Raw genomic sequence first — 16,388 nt, 5'->3', positions numbered from 1 at the left:
CCCGGCTCCGGCCCGACAGCGACGCCGCGGGGGGGCGCTCGAGACGCCCGGGGCCGAGGAGACGCGGCGGCCGCGGGGCGGGAGGCGCCGGACAGGGGACCCCGGCGGGGCGGGGCGGGGCGGGGGCGGGGCCGCGGGTCCCGGCCAATCGGGGCCCGCGGGGCGCCCCGCCCACCGAGGAGGCGGCGCCTGCGCACTCGGCCGCCGGGCTCGGGCGCGCCCCTCCCGGGGCGGGGCGGGGCGCGGGAGGAGCGGGCCCGGCGGCGCTCGGCGCTGACGCACGCACCGACGCGCCCGACGTCGGGCACGTTGACGCCCGCGACGCGCCGCCGGGCCCGCTCCTCCTGCGCTCGGCCAGTGTCCGGCGGCGGCCGGGCTCGGTGACTGCGGCGGGCCGGGGCCGGGGCCGGGGCCGGGGCCGGGCCGGGCCGGGGCCGGGGCCGGGGCGCGGGCGGGCGCCGGCGCGGGCAGCCGTGGTCGGGCCCCGAGCGCGCCCGGGCGAGCACCGCCCCGAGCCGCCGCGGCGCCTCCTCGCCGCTCCCGCCGGCCAGCAAGGTGAGGGAGCGGGCTGCGGGCTGCGGGCTGGCGGCGGGGCCGGCCTGTCACCGGGGCGCGGGCCGGGCGCGGCGAGGCGCGGGGCCCGGCCGGGCGCCCTCCCGGCCCCGGCCCCGGCCCCGCGCCGCCCGACCCGGCCGCCTCCCCCCCGGGCCCGGAGCTCGGCGCGCCGGTGCGGTGGCGGCGCCGGGCCGCGCTCGCCGGCAGGTGCGCGGTTGGGGCGCCGGGGCCGGGCTCCTGCCCGCCGCCGCGGCCCGTCGTCACTTCGGGACACCCTGTCGCCGTCCCGGCCTCGCCGCGGCGGCTGCCCGGCCCGCTCGGCGCCTCTGCGGCCGCGTCTTTCTGGGGAGGGGGTGCCGACTTCGCCAGCCGGGTCGGGTCGGCCTCCGGGCACCTCTCCCGGCCCTGGGCGCGCACCGAGTCCGCCCCGAGCCCGGGAGCCGCCGGTCTCCCGCCGCTGACTGCCCACATTCCTGGGAGATGCCGGATGGGTTTTGTGCTTGTCAGTTTTCCTGGCTGCGGCTCCTTCCGCGCTTCCCTGAGAGACGATGGGTGGCTGGGTTTTGACTTTCTCTCCCACGCCGGGAAGTAGGGCCAGAAGGTCACACACGCACACTTGTTCGCGGCGCTGGAGAGTGCAGCGCTGCCCACAGTACCGCAGGGCTTGCTCTTCACGCGTCGGGGTGTCCTCTGGTTTTCACCCTTCCCTGGGGGCGCCCCTTGACTTTACAGAACACTGTAATGGTTCCTGGCCTCAGGTCCCCATGGCGGGTCCTGGCAGTCCAGCTTGCGGTGTTGCTCGCCAGCGTATTCTCGTACCACCCGCCCTGTGGGTGGGAGGGAAGAGCCAGGCAGCCGCCTCTCCCTTGTGCATGGCTGAGCACTTTCGGGTGCAGCCTGGAGGAGCCTTTCTTTCGCGCCACTTATCTAACCTCTGGGTCTCTCTCCAAGATGATGTGCGAGGTGATGCCCACCATCAGCGAAGCGGAAGGCCCCCCTGGAGGTGGCAGCGGGGGCCCGGGGCCCGGCTCCCCTTCGCAGCCAGATGCAGACTCCCACTTTGAACAGTTGATGGTCTCCATGCTCGAAGAGAGGGACCGTCTCCTGGACACGCTGCGAGAGACTCAGGAAACGCTGGCATTGACCCAGGGGAAGCTGCACGAAGTCGGTCACGAGAGGGACTCCCTGCAGCGGCAGCTCAGCACCGCACTTCCGCAGGTACGGCCGCCAGGTCCTTCTCCCTTCCCTGTTTAGTGCCTCTCCAGCACAGCCCTTGCCCTTGGTGGCACTTCGGGCTGGTGTTTGTCAGTTGCCTGTCAATGAAGTTACTGAGGACTGACCTTCTGGGGGAGGCCACACCCCTGAAGTCAGGTCACAGTGCCATGTAGCTCCCGTTCCTTTCTTGGGGGCAGCAGAAAGCACGGCGGAGGCCGGGGAGTGGGCACAGCGTTTTTGAAGAGGTCCCCGAGGCACTGAGCTCTGTGGGGCCTCCCGTGCTGTTGTCATCAGCCGGTTCCCAGCACGTTCCCATGGGGTGCAGGTGGAACCCCATGACCTCAGGACGTTCAGTGCACGTGGAGAATTGACGTCACAGTCCATATTTTGCAGGACACCTGTGCTTTGTAAATCGAATTTGTTTTAAGGGATGGAAAAGTGGATTTGATTCCTTTGGAGCTTTCTTCTTGGCAGATGAGAGTTACAAAGCTCAGAATCGCTAAGTATATTACATTCGGATCAGTGTTTCCGAGCCCTTTCTTATGGGACTGAGTGAGGATTTAATGATAGGTGGAGGGAGAAAGTGTCGCCTAGAAGAGCGTGAGGTTATTTCGGTGTTTATGAGCTGTCTGGGTGCCATTTTACTTATTCATAATAGGTGCCTTTATGGCGCTTTCAGGTAGAGCCGAATAGCCCGCATTAGCCCCATGACGGGTGTGCAGCGGTAAATTAGTAAATGAATAATTACTGGCCTTAATGCGTTTCTTGGCTGTAGTCAGTTCTCTTGAAAGATTGATAAGCTGAACATTTGGATTTCTTTTCTTAGCAGCAATGATTTGATGTTAGTGGTGTAACATCCCTTCTTGTTGGGTTGAAGAATCATTACAGTTTTTCTCACTTGAATCTTATAAACTACCAACGTTGCTTAGGTCAGATTTCATTACCACAGCGGAAAGCATTGGCCAGATTACATTTTACCAGGATTTCCAGTGACTTGTGGGTCCTTCCAGTAGTCTGGGTGGTTTGTGTGTGTTGGTGCTTGTGCTTGTTATCATGTGATTTGAGTACCGAACTGAGTGTCAGGTATCAGATGCGGTGGTTTGGGGAAAGAAGGGCCGCCAGGGCCGGGCTGGGAGGAGCGTGTGAGTGAGTGTGGCTGTCACGCCAGCCGTGAGCCGTTGCTCAGGACGCGTTTCTAGCGACCGCTCCTGTGGTGGCCAGGCGAGAGGAGGAAGGGTTGATGTCAGCGGCTCGCCTCGCCACCTGAGCTCCTGAGGCCAGCAATTCAGAAACTCGGGGGGGTGAGAGGATTCACCAGAGACACAGCGGGGAGCAGAATAGGCGGATTGACTGAAACACACTGTGAGGGGAGCAGCGGGGAGACAGGAGAGGTCTGCTGTGCTCTGTGGGTCAGCTCCCTGGCTGGGGGTCGAACTCAGGCCGCAGTGGCTGCTGATAGCTTGGTAGCTCTGAGACTCAACCCCTCCCCTCTCTTGGCCAACTATTTGAAAGCTTCCCTTCCTGGCACTCGTGTCATGTTTGGTGGGTTAGTGTGGCCACCCGGGCGTGGGGGTGCAGTAAGTGCACTTGCGCTCCGGGCACACGCCACAGGCGGGTAGCGGCACATTAAAGAGGGTGTCGCTGTGAGCTGCATCAGACACTCCAGGCCTCCCTGCACAGCCCAGCGAGGTCTCACTGCGCGCAGCGCCACCTAGACTGAGAACCAGGGCGTGCCAGGCGTCCCGGAAGCCCCTCCCCTCCCCGTGGAGACTCCTGCTGTCTGTCCCTGCCGCATGTCCGTGATGACGACAGATGGGACGTCGGAACGTGGGTGTTTTGCTTCTTGATTCTCTCACAGCTCTGCTCGTGAGCACCCGCGGGTGTCGCACGGGTGTTCTCCGCCGGCGGGCCACCCAGCCTGTGCCTGGACCTCCGGGCTCTGCTGTTCCGCGGTGTCTGCTTGCTTCGAGCTTTTCCAGATGCCCCCTGAAAGCTCTGGCCTGTCTCGGGGTGCAGATCGGTACACTGTTGGTGTGTTCAGGAGGGAGGCGGTGAAGAGGGACGAGTGTGGGTCGTTCACCCTCGGTACTCAGCGCAGAGCTGGGCCGTGACAGTGCTGTGTCCAGCCTCCCCTGCGGCTGTCGGGGGTGTCTGGGGAGACAAGGCTTCCCCGCGCGTGCGGGCGCATCCGGGTTGCCTTTTGCCTGGTTTTTGCCTGGCGCGTCCGTATTGCTGACTGGCTTGAGGCATCCTCCCCCTGTGTCCTGGCCGTGTCTGCGATTTCATCCTCGGAGGAGTGTCTTCCCAGCAAAGGTTTTCATTTTAGTATAGCCCAACGGCCGGTGGCTGCTGTGTTTACTGCTGTTGGCGTTCAGGGAAAGATGTTCTCGTGAGGCTCCCACGGGCCGCATCCTAGGAGGCTGTGTGGTCTGCTTTTCCCGCTCCCGCCGCCGCCCTCTGACAGTGGTTCTGCTTATGGTGTGAGGCGCGCCAGGTGTGCCTTCTCGAACGTCAGTGTGAAGCTGCCTGGGCGGCTGGGCAGGGCTTACTGAGGGCCCTGACCTCGGTGCTCGGCTGCATCGCCGCCGTTTTTTTCCTTCATTTCTCTTCCTCTTGCGTAGCCTTCTGCTCAGAGGCCTGGCACCCCCTGGCTGGGTATATTCACAGGTATTTGATGTTATGGATGCATTATAGCTTTAAAATCCAATTATGTAATTATTTATAACCAGTATATCAAACTGGAATTGATTTTTATGCATTTATTTGACCAATCCGTTTATTTCTAATAGTACTTTTTGCGTTTCCCATGTATATACAGTTATGTTTGCAAATGAGTCTTTTTTTTTTTCCCTTCCTAAGTGCAGACTGTTGTTCCCTTGCCTTGCTGTTGGCCTGGCAGCTCTGGGGTGTCCACAGAGGGAGTGACGATGGGGGCCTCCCTGTCACAGCGGGTTGAGCGCAGTGCTGTGAAGCTGTCCGCAGCCTCTGCAGCGCGGGTTTCATTCCCGGCCGGCCAGGGAGATGCCCACATGGCACACAGACCTCTCCTGTCTCCCCGCTGCTCCCCTCAGCAGTGGATTTTTTCAGTCTGCCTGTTCTGCTTCCCGCTCTGTCTCCGGTGAATCCCCTCACCCTCCCGCGCATCTGGCCTGTACCCTGGTTCTTGTATAAAAATAAATAAATCTTAAAAAAAAAAGAAAAGCAGTGATGATGGGGCCTGGGGCTCGGCGCCAGCGTCAGGGAGCGTGCCCGTATTCGCCATCCCCTGGCGTGGGTGCTGCAGCTTTCTTACAGACATTTGAATCAAAATTTTCTTAAATGCAATTTCTGCATCTTTTGAGACAATTGATTTTTCTTTTGTGTGCTGATTTAGACGTAAAAGAAGAAAGTGCATTTCTGGAATGAACCTGGTCTCGCCTCCCCCAGCTGGAGTTCGTCTGTGCAAGTTGTGCAGAGGAGTGTGGATCTGTGGTTGCGAGCGACTGGGCTGTCGCTTCGGTGCTTAAGTTTTCCTTGCTCAACTTTGGTATCAGGCCTCATTAAACAGGGTGTAGAGTGTTGCTCTGCTACTCCCAGAAGCGCTTCTGTGGGGCGGCTGCTTTCTTCCTTAGGTTTTTGGAAGGATTGATTGGCAGAACTGGCCGGTATAGCGGGGGGGCGGGGGGGGGGGTGAGGGGGTGTGGGGGGGGGGTGTGTGTGTGTGAAGGCTTTTGATTCCATGTTCAGTGCTTTACATTTGATTTTATAGTTCTTGTGTCTAAGACTATGTCCGGCGTTTTCTGTTTCAGAAATTCGTTGAGGTTTCCCAGCTCGCCGGTGAGCTGAGGTGGCTCATGGCGGCCCTGTGCCCTCGGCGTCTCCAGGGACGCCCCCTTGACTCTCAGCACCGGTGACTGGCGCCTTGTCTCTCAGTCGTGCCGGAGTTGCTGTCAAAAGAACCAACTTTTGGTTTTTATTGATTATTTTTATTGTTTTCTGTTGCATTAATGCCTTTCCATATACTTGTGGTTTGTTTGTTTTTTGTTGTTCTTTTCTCCAGTCTCTTGAGGGGCTTCCTTGAGCTTGAGCCCCGACTCTTTCCAGCGCGTGCTCTGGCGGCTTCCGTGTTTCCTCCAAGCAGATCGTAGCCGCAGCCACAGGTTTGATAAGCCCAATTTTCCTTGTATTCTTTTGTCCACAGAATCTTTAGAAGTGTGTCACTTAATGCCGCAGCGCCAGGCGGGGCTGTTCCGGTCACCTTCGTGTTGCTTTCAAGCCCAATTCCACCGAGACCCCCGCCTTAGCCGTTTCAGGCCGCTGTCACCAGATCCCCCCGCGGGCGGCTCACAGGCAGCCCAAGTTGTTTCCGGGGGCTCTGGGGTCTGCTCTGTGGGCGGGCGTGCTTGCCCGTCCTCGGCTTCCCCGCCCCAGGTGGCTGCCTTCTCCCTGCCCGCTGCGGGAGAGGGCGCGGAGCTCCTCCTCTCAGGACCGGTGGCCTCCCTGAGTCCTCGCCCTCCGCGGCTGTCGCCTTGGCTGTAGTGAGTTCGGCGGCCACAGTGCCACCCGCTGTGGTCCCCATGGCCCCCATGTGGTCTTTCAGTCTTTGCGGTGTGGGGCGCGCTCCTCGGGGCCACCCTTGTTTCTCCTAGGCGTTCCTTGAGAGGAGCGCGGGCTGATGGCCACGCCGCGGCCTGCTGCTGCGTCAGGCACAGCGCGTCTGTGGATCGTGTTTCTCTGACTCTCGTGGACACGTTACACGAAGGAGAAAGAAATAGGGGAGAGTAAATTTGGTAACATCTTTCATTTAACCCACATATCCAAAATGTTATTTCGTTGTGTAATCGGCATGAAAAGACGGATGGAATAGTTTACATTCTTGCCGTCATACCGCCTGTGAAACCTGGCGTGTAGTTTATTCTTGAGACACGTCTTGGCTTGCGGGGCCGCGTTTCCGGTTCCTGCGCTCCCAGCAGCCCCGCGCCCGCCGGGGTCTGTTCCGCCCTTTGTTGTAAGAGGGGTCTGAAGTCTGCCTCTGCGACTGTGGATCCACTCTGCCTATCAATTTGTAAGCACTAGTTAGTTCTAGTTAGAGAGGTCACCCCCCCGTGGTACTAGTAATATACTAGTTAACTAGTTAGTGCTAGTCTGTTCTAGCTAACTTGTGTGCTAGTTATGTACTAGTTAGCAATAGTGTTAGTGCTAGTTATGTTCCAGTTAGCCCCAGTTAGCATTAGTTAGTTCTCAGTAACTCATTATGTACTAGTTATAGACTAGTTAGCCATAGTTAGTACTAGTGGTAGTTATGTACTAGTTCTAGCTAGCGAGGTCTTCCATACTCATTGTACTAGAGAACTAACTGTACTAGTTACGTGCTGGTTAGTCCTGGCTAGTGCTGTGTGTTTGGGGTTGTGTAGTTGGCACCCTCGAGTTCCGAAAGCCGTCATTGGGGTCTGGTGAACTTCCAGGCCGTGAAATGACCCTCTTGTCTCCAGCAGCGCTTCCTGCCGCAGAGCCCTCTGGGGGGTGGCGTTTGCCACGTGAGAGCTCAGCTCCTTCTGCCGGGTGTCGTCTGCTTCCACCTGTGTGTGATCTTGTGTGAAGGTGTCCTCTCAGATAGTGCGGTTAGCTTTATTTTAATCATCTTAACAGTCTTTCTCTCTCAGGTATTTGCTCTATTTAAACAGACATTTCAGTTATAGGTGCCACATCACTGTCTTCTTGTAGAATGACAGTGTTTTTAATCCTCTGTTTCTAGAGAATTCCTAGATAACAGGGTGCGGGTTAGGTGGAAGCCTAATTTAGTCCTTTCCCGACACTGCTTTTGCCTTGGACTCTCGATCTGTGTTGAAGTCCCCACTCCTTTGGTGTCATTGTTAGCTGCGCTGCTCAGTTTCAGGTGCGGCCTTGTCGGCATTGCTCATTGTTTTTAAGGTCGCTGCTTATTCAGAGTCTCCCTCACGGTTACCCTGTTTGTTGCTCGTCACTCCTCACGTTCCATGTTTCCGCCAGAGACTGCTCTCTTCCCTGGAGAGCTGTCTTTAATATTTTTTTTAATTCACGTCTGTGGGTGATGAATTGTCTCATTTTTGTTTGCCTGGTAAGTCTTCCTTTTGCCTTCCCTCTTGAAGAATGTTTCTGTTGAGCATAGAATTCCAGGTTGCTGGTGATTTTCTTCCGGCATTTTAGATGCCGTCTGATGTCTTCTGGCTTCCTCCCTTTTTCTTGAAACGTCAGCTCTCCGTGTTACTGCAGCCCCATCAGAGGCAGTGTCTTTTTGCCCTTGGCTGCTTTGAACATTTTCTTCTTACCTCAGGCATTAGCAGAACTGCCGAAACCCAAGATGTGTTTGTCTTTGTTGAGTCAGTGGCTTGATCCTTTAATCAAGTTTTGGCATAAATTTTGTTTTGGCCATCATCTCTGTAGATACTGTTTATACCCATTCTGTCTTTTCCCACTTGTAGTGTCCTCATTGATATGCACATTTGGGCCTTTTTAACCCTGTCCTTCTGGTCTTCCGAGCTTCTCCTGTATTTTATGGACTTTTTTTGTCTGACTTCTATCGAGGTGTTCTTTTTTTGATTCTCCAGTTCACTGATTCTCTCTTCAGTTGTGTTCGATCTGCTGTTAAACCCATAGATTGAATCCTTAGTTTCAGTTAAATACCGTTTTCAGTTCTAGACGTTGTTTTGATTTTCTGGTAAAGATTTTCCTTTTGTCCAGTATATTTTGAACAGCTGAAGTTTGCATCTGATAACTGCCTTGTCTGTGGCCCCCGCTGAGTCATTTCATTTTTCTTTTGGTCCTGTTTGTTGTTATGTCTGTTGTTTTTTTTTTTTTTTCCCTTTAATTTGCACCTTTAGGTCCAAGAAGCCGTGCAGTTCTGGACCAGGCTCCTCCCTGCAGCATGTCCTTCACACCCCTCAGCGTGGGGGCAGCTCTTCAGAGTGTTCGGGGACTTAGTCTCTGAGCCTGTCTCCACGCCCCTCGCCTGTTCCGGGGCAGCGCCTGCACTCTTCTGATGCCAGACTGTTTCCCAGGGTCACCCTCCTGGCACATCTGAAGCCCAGGTTTTATGCCTAGACACCATGAGGTTGCTGAAGGTTCAGCCTCTCGGCAGAGTTTGCAGCATACTGGGCTTGTTTCTGCGCTCCCCTTTCCTCGGGATCTTCGCCCCGTGAGCCCTGCCTGAGTTGTTAGGCCTCCACTCAAATGTGTGTCTTCCCAGCCCCGTGAAATGCCCAGAGCCCTGTTGTGAGCCGGAGCTTCCTGCTTGTCTTTGAAGCAGGAGGAGAGAGAGATCAGATCTCACAGAGGCCCACATGTGGCCAGACACAGTCTGTCCTGCGCCAGTTGGCATCCACTGAGTGGAGGCCAAGGTCCAAGCCCAAGCTGCATGTGTGAGAGGGTCACTGCTCAAAGACTCCCCTCCCCAGCCGTTGGAACGGCAAAGCTCTGTCCCTGTTCATATCAGCCCTGGCTCAGGCCACCAGGGCCCCCCGTGCTTCTCCAGGAGCGCTGCTGAGCAGCGTGCTGGCCTTGCGCTGGGGCTGTTTCTGCTGGTGCCCGGGAGCCAGGGTGAGCTTGGGGACATCACTGATCACGCGCACTGCCCTCCCTCGGGGCGGCATGGGCCGTGACCGTGCGTGGTGGCGCCCGGGCTGGCCTTGGCCCCCAGCCGGCCCGCACTGGCCCGCTTTCCCGGTGTAGCCGGGGGAGTGCCTGGGTGCCCACGGGTGTCGCGTGTCTCCCAAGTGGTGAGCTGCGGGTGTCACAGCAGAGAAGAGCATAGGCTGTGTGGCTGAGGCATAGTGGAGGGCCTCACCCCCTGGCGGCGCCGCCGCGGAGACAGGTCTGGTGGGTGCGGTCGTGTAGCGTGCCGCCGCGGTAGGCAGCTGGCTCGGTTTCGTTCCCTAGATATGCGGGGCTGAGTCAGAGTTGGCTGTTGCGGCCACATTCCTCAAAGCGTATATTAAAGTGAATTTGGCAGTTGTCTTAATAGGAAATGAGGGATTTGTTTCATAACTCAAGATTGCCTTATATTTGGGTGTACGTGCTATGTAGGTAATGTTTAAATAAAATTAAAAATTTGGGTATAAGGCTAAATAATTATAGACCGGCCTGCTTTCTTAGTGTAGCGTAACATAATCCGGCTTTCTAATCTGACCCTTATTGCCTTGGGAAGTTAAAAAAGGCAAAGTTTGTTTTTGGGGTTTTTTTGTATAGAAGAACTGGGGTGTAGGCTAAAGGAGTGGGTGGGATTCACCAAGACAGAGTGGGGAGCAGAACAGGCAGGTCCACTGAAACACGCTGTTGAGGGGAGCAGCGGGGAGACAGGAGAGGTCTGTGGGCCATGTGGGTCAGCTCCCTGGCTGGAATTGAACTAAGGCCGTGGTGGCGCCAGAGGTGAGACTTGACCCCTTGGTCCCCAGGGAGGCCGACAAGTAAAAGATTTTATTTTATTTATTTTATTGTTAATGTTATTAAGCAACTTTTTAATGTCTTTTTTTTAAAAAAGATTTATTTATTTCTGCATACAAGAGCTGGGGGACAGGCCAGACGTGTAGAGGGTGAGAGGATTCACCAGAGACAGAGCGGGGAACAGAACAGGCAGATTAACTGAAATCCACTGCTGAGGGGAGCAGAGGCGAGACAGGAGGGGTCTGCTGTACCATGTGGGTAGCTCCCTGGACGGCTGGGGATCGAACTTGTGCTGCAGAGGCTGCGGACAGCTTCATAGTTTGCGTCTTAACCCCTTGTGCCACCAGGGAGGCCCAAGGCAAAGATTTTAAATGGAGAAATTTGAACAAAATAAATGCATCTGGGGACAGTGGTGCTCTGAGCAGGAGGTGGGCAGTGCTCACTCCGCCTGAGCTGGTGCGGATGCTGCGCGGGCCTCGCTGCCCACAGCTGTTGCCTCATCGCTGGGGAAGTCCAGCTGGGGTGATCGCTGCCTTCTCTTTGGCCAGGATATGAAAACCTCTTGCTGTAAATTGTAATTGTTGAGGAGATGATAAAAACAGTAAAGCTGATGCTTAGTACACTGTGATTTTTAACACTGGAAGCGTTGAGCGTTAACTTGCATACCCTTTGGCCTGGCAGGTCCGTTTCTAGGTGTGCACCGCAGAGCCATCAACACCCCCTTTTTATATTTTAAGTCATGCTCATTGCTATCGTGAAACGATGCTCATGAAAAGACCTGGGAAATCCACGCGGTGCCCGAGTTGTGATGGGAAGCAGATGGCGAGAAAGCCGCTCACAGTGAAGCTTCTCGGTTCGGGCAGGATGCGGGAAGATGCAAGTCGTGAGTCAGGCGTTTGTGCCCACGGTGGCCAGAGCCCGGCCTGTGGGGAACAGAAGGTCGCGGAGAGGAGGCAGCCGCTGCCTGAACGGGCTAGGATAAGGGAAAACAGCCCCCTCGCTTGCATCTGGTTAGAGGGCGTGCGTGCCCGCAGCTGGAAGGGCGGCGGGGCAGCGTGCGGGGCGGCGGAGCCAAGTGGCCTCCCCAGCTGCCGGGCCGGGGCGGGTGTCGTCTGGGTCCAGCACAGCGCGCTCTGGAGGCCACTCTGCGATCCGCAGTGGGCGTGAAGTGGGGAGGATGGTTCAGAACAGAACAGCTGGCACAGCGAGAGAGTGATGCCCGCCAGGGGAAGGGGCATGGGAAGCAGGGTCTGCACCACTTGACGGCCTCCGGGAAATAGTTCAGCAGCTCTGTTCAAATCACAGCTAGCGCGGATTCAAAAGGTATGTGCTTAGCCCAGCGCTGCGCTGTGTGCCGCCCCCCGCGGCCCTGCCCTGGTGCCAGCGGAGCCTGGCGGCACAGGCGCGAAGTCCTCCAGTGGGTGGCGGCAGAGGCTGCCTTCGCATTTGTGGCGCACACGGTGCGGCTATAGGGAGGGAGAGGGTGTTCTGGAGTGAAGCTGCAGCTTCTCCCTGTGTCTCCTTAGCCGGGACCAGCAAGGGGCACGGGGTATCCGCGGCTTACCGGTGCATTGGCAGCTGGTAAGCAGGCGGCCTGCCCGGGAGGAGACATCCCCAGGTGCCTCTTGGGCCATGTCAGAATAATCGATCTTTTTTTAAAGGTTTGTATAAAAAAAAGCTCTGTCCTCAGCTCTCTTCCTGCCGCTGCCCTTGAATGCCAGCCGTGGCCACCGCTGCGTAGGCCGCCGGGTTGGGTGCTGTCCTCTCCGAGGCTCCACCACCGGTCCTCCAATGAGGTGGCGCCTCAGCAGCAGCTCACGCGGCATCCAGAGAGCGGAGGGTGGGGCGGTGTGGTCACCAACCTGGCCACTCCCCTGCTGGTCGGGGTGCCTGCCCTGAGACCCCGGAAGTGGCTCCTGGACCTAAAGGGCGAGCGCCTGCCTGCGGGAAGGCTCGGGGTGGGGCCTGGCTAGACGGGAGGTGTTGGGTGCTGTCTTATGGGCTGCGCGCGCCCTGGGCCCGCTGACTCGGTGGCTAAGCCCGGGGTGACCATCCGCCCCTCAAGAGGCCGCACCAGCTCTGCCGCGCCCGTTGGGTTTTGCGGTGTTTTCCGAGCACCCTGTCAGCTGTGAAAGATCCCGGCCCCTGTGTAAACCTTTGTCAAGACGCCGTGGAGTCCCAAACCATTTGCGCTTTCGATTTCATATGAAAACTTGCGATTCTGTTTTGATGCAGAATTTACTTTTAAACCTAAGAGGGAGGGAAATAGTTTGTACTGACAAGGTAAGTGTTGGACGTGCCTGCGGAGGTCAGTTTCTCGGCTTCGTCCGCCTAGCTGCGAATTCGAGCCCCGTCCCCCTTTGTGATGCCCCATCCCTGCACCTCAGGACAAGCTTTTTGCCTCAGGTGAAGCTTTATTTCCGTTCCAGCAGGTTAGTGGCAACAGCAGGAGGTCATTAAAAGTGGAAATGGATATGAGTCCTAGAGCGCAGGCCGCGCTGCCCGTTGGGAGGGCGCCCCGGCCCTCCGCACCGCCCCCTGCGTGAGGCCCTTCAGGTCTGCCCGGCTGTGGCCACCAGCCCGCAGCGCCTGTCTCAATCCTGTTGGCCTCCTGGTGGATTCTGGTCAGTGTCGGTTTGTGTCACCTGAGCCTGTTCTCCAGAGCTGAACCTTTTGCCCAGAAATGATGGTGACATTTGCAAGCACTATGTCAAACCAAGCTCTGAACTGATTTCATTGCTTAAACATCGTTTTCCCTCTTCTCAGAGCGAGCCTAGAAAATGTCAAGTGGAGATAAATGGCTGCATTGCCCCGTCCTCTATTTTCAGGTGAAAATACTCCAGCAGCGTCTCCCAGCCCCTCCCCACTGCCTCTGTCCACCCTGCCCTTCCTCCTGACCCCTCCCCTGCCCTGCGCCCCCAGAGCCGGTGCTCATCCTCGCTGCCTGCCCTCCCTGTCTGCTCGCCGAGGCACCGGGCCGGGGTTGGCAGGGCCAGCAGCGGCGGACTTGGTCCTCCGGGAGCCCTGGCCCCCGAGACCTCTGCTTGCGGCCTGGGGCCTGCGCGCCCGCTCTGGGCCTCCTTCTCCCGGCCCTGCCGGCTCTGGCCACGGATCTGGCGCCTTGCGGGAAGCCTGTCTGGGACCTGCCTGCAGAGCTGTGTGCTCGCTGCGGGGCGGGGGCGGCTCCTGCCCGTCCCGGTCCCCGAGGGCGCGTCTTTCGGTCCCGGGTGCTTCCAGAACCCGTGGGGCTCACAGGGGCATCAGGCAGCTACTGTGTTCTCGCTCTTGGGCCCCCGCTCCCCAGCACTGGCCTCACCTCAGAGCCTCACTGCTCCGTGGGCTGGGCGCGGGGCTCTTGCTGCTGGTCTCCTAGAGCCCACTCTGCCTCTGTTCACACACCGCCCCCGTGAGCCCATCCTGGGTGCCCGCCCAGCCCTGCCCGGGACAGGAAGGGCTTGCCCAGTCCCTGGCCCAGGCCTGTGTGTGATGAGCCCCCTTGGGCCTTCCCAGTGAGACCGGCTCATCCTTCTGCCCACCCACTCCCAGCTCACCCTACTCTGCATACTGCCCTGCACACTGCCCTGGCCAGCCTGCCGTCATCCTGGCCCTCCGTGCTTCTGTGCAGCGGCTCTCACCAGCTGGGTCGCTGGTTCCTGCTTGGAATCCAGCTTGGGGGGCCGTCTCCTTCAGCACCCGCGCTGCCGGTCAAGGCTGGCCTGTCTGCCTGTCCTGCAGCGCAGCCCGAGGAGGCAGGCCTGATCAGGTGTGCACAGCCCTGGTGGGCGGCCTCCCACTCAGGATGGGACATGAGCCTGCTCTGACCTGCTCTCCTGAGCATGTCAGTGTAGATAGATTTAAGGACAGAATCCCCCAAACACAGGCAGGCCCCAACGGAGAAAGAGCCTTCAGGACAGGGTCAGGACAGCAGTCCAGCATGGCAGGTGTCCACTGGCGAGGCCCGGGCCTGCCCCAGTCCTCTGCGCTCTGTCCGCCAGGCAGGACACGTGGCTTCCTGGGTCAGGGCACAGTAGAGACTGGAGTACACGGTGGAATCAGAACTTGATTCAGACTCACTGTGTGAACCTGGAGTCAGGTGAGCTTTCCCGGCTAACGCCGAAATAAATCCCCTGGAAGTGGTGGGTCTAGTGGGAGAGCCGCACTGCCTCAGGGTCCCCTAGTGGGGTCACAAATAACCGCACAGCAGGGGCCCTAAGTGATGTGGAAGCCGAGCTTGGCCCTGTGGAAGCCTTGGGAGGCCCTGAAGGCAGAGCCACAGGACAGCAGGCAGGAGGGGCGCCTCGCCCACGGAAGTGCTGGGACCCAGGCCCACACACCAGGCGTGCTCTGAGCACCTCCTTCTGGAGCCGGGCTCCCCTGCACCGAGCCCTGTGCCAGGCCGGCCTAGAGGGCCAGAGTAAGTGTGCTTACGGTGCGTAAGAAGAGGAGTTAACCCCATGAACACAAAAGAAACAAGTGCAGGCGGGCATGGCAAGAAGCCACTTTGAAATTGCGCGAATGAAAGAGATTAGCCAGGAGGAGGAAGCTGGGAGCGCACACGGTCCAAGACGCAGCCGCTGACTCCCAGCCACGGCCAAGCCTGACCCGCACCGCCACCTCGGCGCCGAGGCTCACACACACTCAAGACCCCGCTCCCCCAGGCCCGCAGTCAGCTCCCCGCCGGCTTGGCCTCACGGCCGCCCCACTGCAAGGAGCTGGTGCCGGCCTGGCTGGCGCGGGGTGTTAGCCGCCTGCGCGTCGGCCGCGCTGCTCTCCGGGGCAGATGAGAGTCAGGGATCGCATCTGACTAAACCCGGCGTGTGTGAAGCCAGTCCCTGCGAGAACTTGGTGGGGAACGAGGAGAGCCGGCCTCAGGGGCCCCTCCCCACACCCCCGCCGGAGGCTGTGGTCTGGATGCAGCCCTCTGCGGGGCTGGAAGGCGCCGTGCGTGCGCGGCGTCCTCCTGTCGGCTGGCGCCTCCACAGGCTCCCGACGGTCGTCCGCGCCGTCGCTGATTTTGTGCTCTTAGGTTGCCTTGTCTTAAAAATGTGTGTGGGTGTGGGTGCGCGCACGCGCGTGTGCAGGAAATTATGCACAACATGAAATTTGCCGTTTGGGCCCCTGACTGAACGGCTGGATGATTTTAGTGACGTCTGTCCCAGGTTGCCCTCGGGGAGGTTGCCGCCTTGGGCAGGCCACAGCCCCTGGGTGCCAGGCACTGGCAGGTCTCCCCCCTTCCCTGACCTCGCGGAGCTGTGAAGCCCTGGCAGTGCTTGGGGTGCAGATTCCTCTTCAGAGGGAGCCAGTAGGATCCTGACGCACAAGGAGCTGCGCCTGGGGTCACAGTGTGGTGTTTGTCCCGACCCTGGGCAGGGCCTCCCTGCCGCCTCAGGGCCAGCTCTCCCCCGCTGCCTGGCCAGCCGCTGTCTCGGTCTCCGCCCGCCCCAACCACCCACTCTTGGCAGCACCTTGTGGTTAAACTTCACCCATGAAGTCCCCCTCCGGCGGAGACCGGGAGTCCCCCTCTGGAGGGGGGTGGGGACAGCAGGGGCCCCCAAAGCCAGGGGATCAGGGCCTCCCTACAACCAAGAAGGCGCCCTAGAGGGGGTAGGGAGGGCCAGAGAGCACCTCTCCCGCCGTACCCCCACTTCTCTCTGCACCGGCATCACGAGAACTGCTGCTGTCCTGCTCCTCGCAGGGGCGCAGCGTGTGGGGGGGTGGTCAGGTCCTGGGCCGGGCCTCTGGGGGGCTCTTCCTTCCCCAGCCGGCGGGCTTTGCCTTCCGCACGGAGTCTCTGTAGGTTTTCTTGAACAGCGGTTTCCCCGTTTGTCGCTGGGAGGACCGTCTCGGAGGCTTCTTGTGTGTGATTTTTCTCCAGCTCTGCTGGGGCGCAGGCCCGCGGAGCCCCACAGGCTGTCCCGCTGCAAAGTGACCGCCGGTCGTGGGCTCTGGAAGAAGTGCTAGTGTAGCAGAGAAATGACCTGCCTCCCACCCGCCCCCCGCTCGCTCCTCCCAGAGTCACAGCCTTCAAGGAAAAAATAAGTGCATTTGCCCGTTCCTGCAGCTGCCAGGCAGCTCTCCTGTGGCGCGGCTCGTCGGGGCGGCCGAGGACCGCCGGCCAGGGAGCCGCAGCGCCGCTGTCCCGCGTCGTTTCCTGTGACTGAGTGTCGGGGGTCTGTCACTTCTGCGGGGGCCCTCTCGCTTGTGTCCTTTGAAGAGAAAGC

The 16,388-nt window shown here is 59.0% G+C and overlaps 1 protein-coding gene across 2 annotated transcripts in view; it reads left to right on the top strand.

Annotated features, from left to right (window-relative positions):
• Positions 1-523: 523 nt before the first annotated feature.
• Positions 524-16,388, top strand: part of PPFIA1 (PTPRF interacting protein alpha 1) — a 54,072-nt gene continuing 38,207 nt past the window's right edge. The window contains exons 1-2 of one of the 2 annotated variants that reach the window (XM_037517409.2): positions 524-555; positions 1,507-1,773. In XM_037517409.2, the coding sequence (XP_037373306.1) occupies positions 1,507-1,773 (267 nt within the window). In that variant the 5' untranslated portion in view covers positions 524-555. Of the gene's footprint in view, positions 556-1,092; positions 1,774-16,388 lie in introns of those variants that run through there. The other variant, XM_037517408.2, reaches the window with a different exon arrangement.

Source organism: Talpa occidentalis, unplaced genomic scaffold (genome assembly GCF_014898055.3).
Source record: "Talpa occidentalis isolate TD23 unplaced genomic scaffold, MPIMG_talOcc4v2.1 talOcc4.17, whole genome shotgun sequence".
In the NCBI taxonomy this organism is placed as follows: domain Eukaryota; kingdom Metazoa; phylum Chordata; class Mammalia; order Eulipotyphla; family Talpidae; genus Talpa; species Talpa occidentalis.
This window is presented reverse-complemented; position numbering and strand designations above follow the sequence as displayed.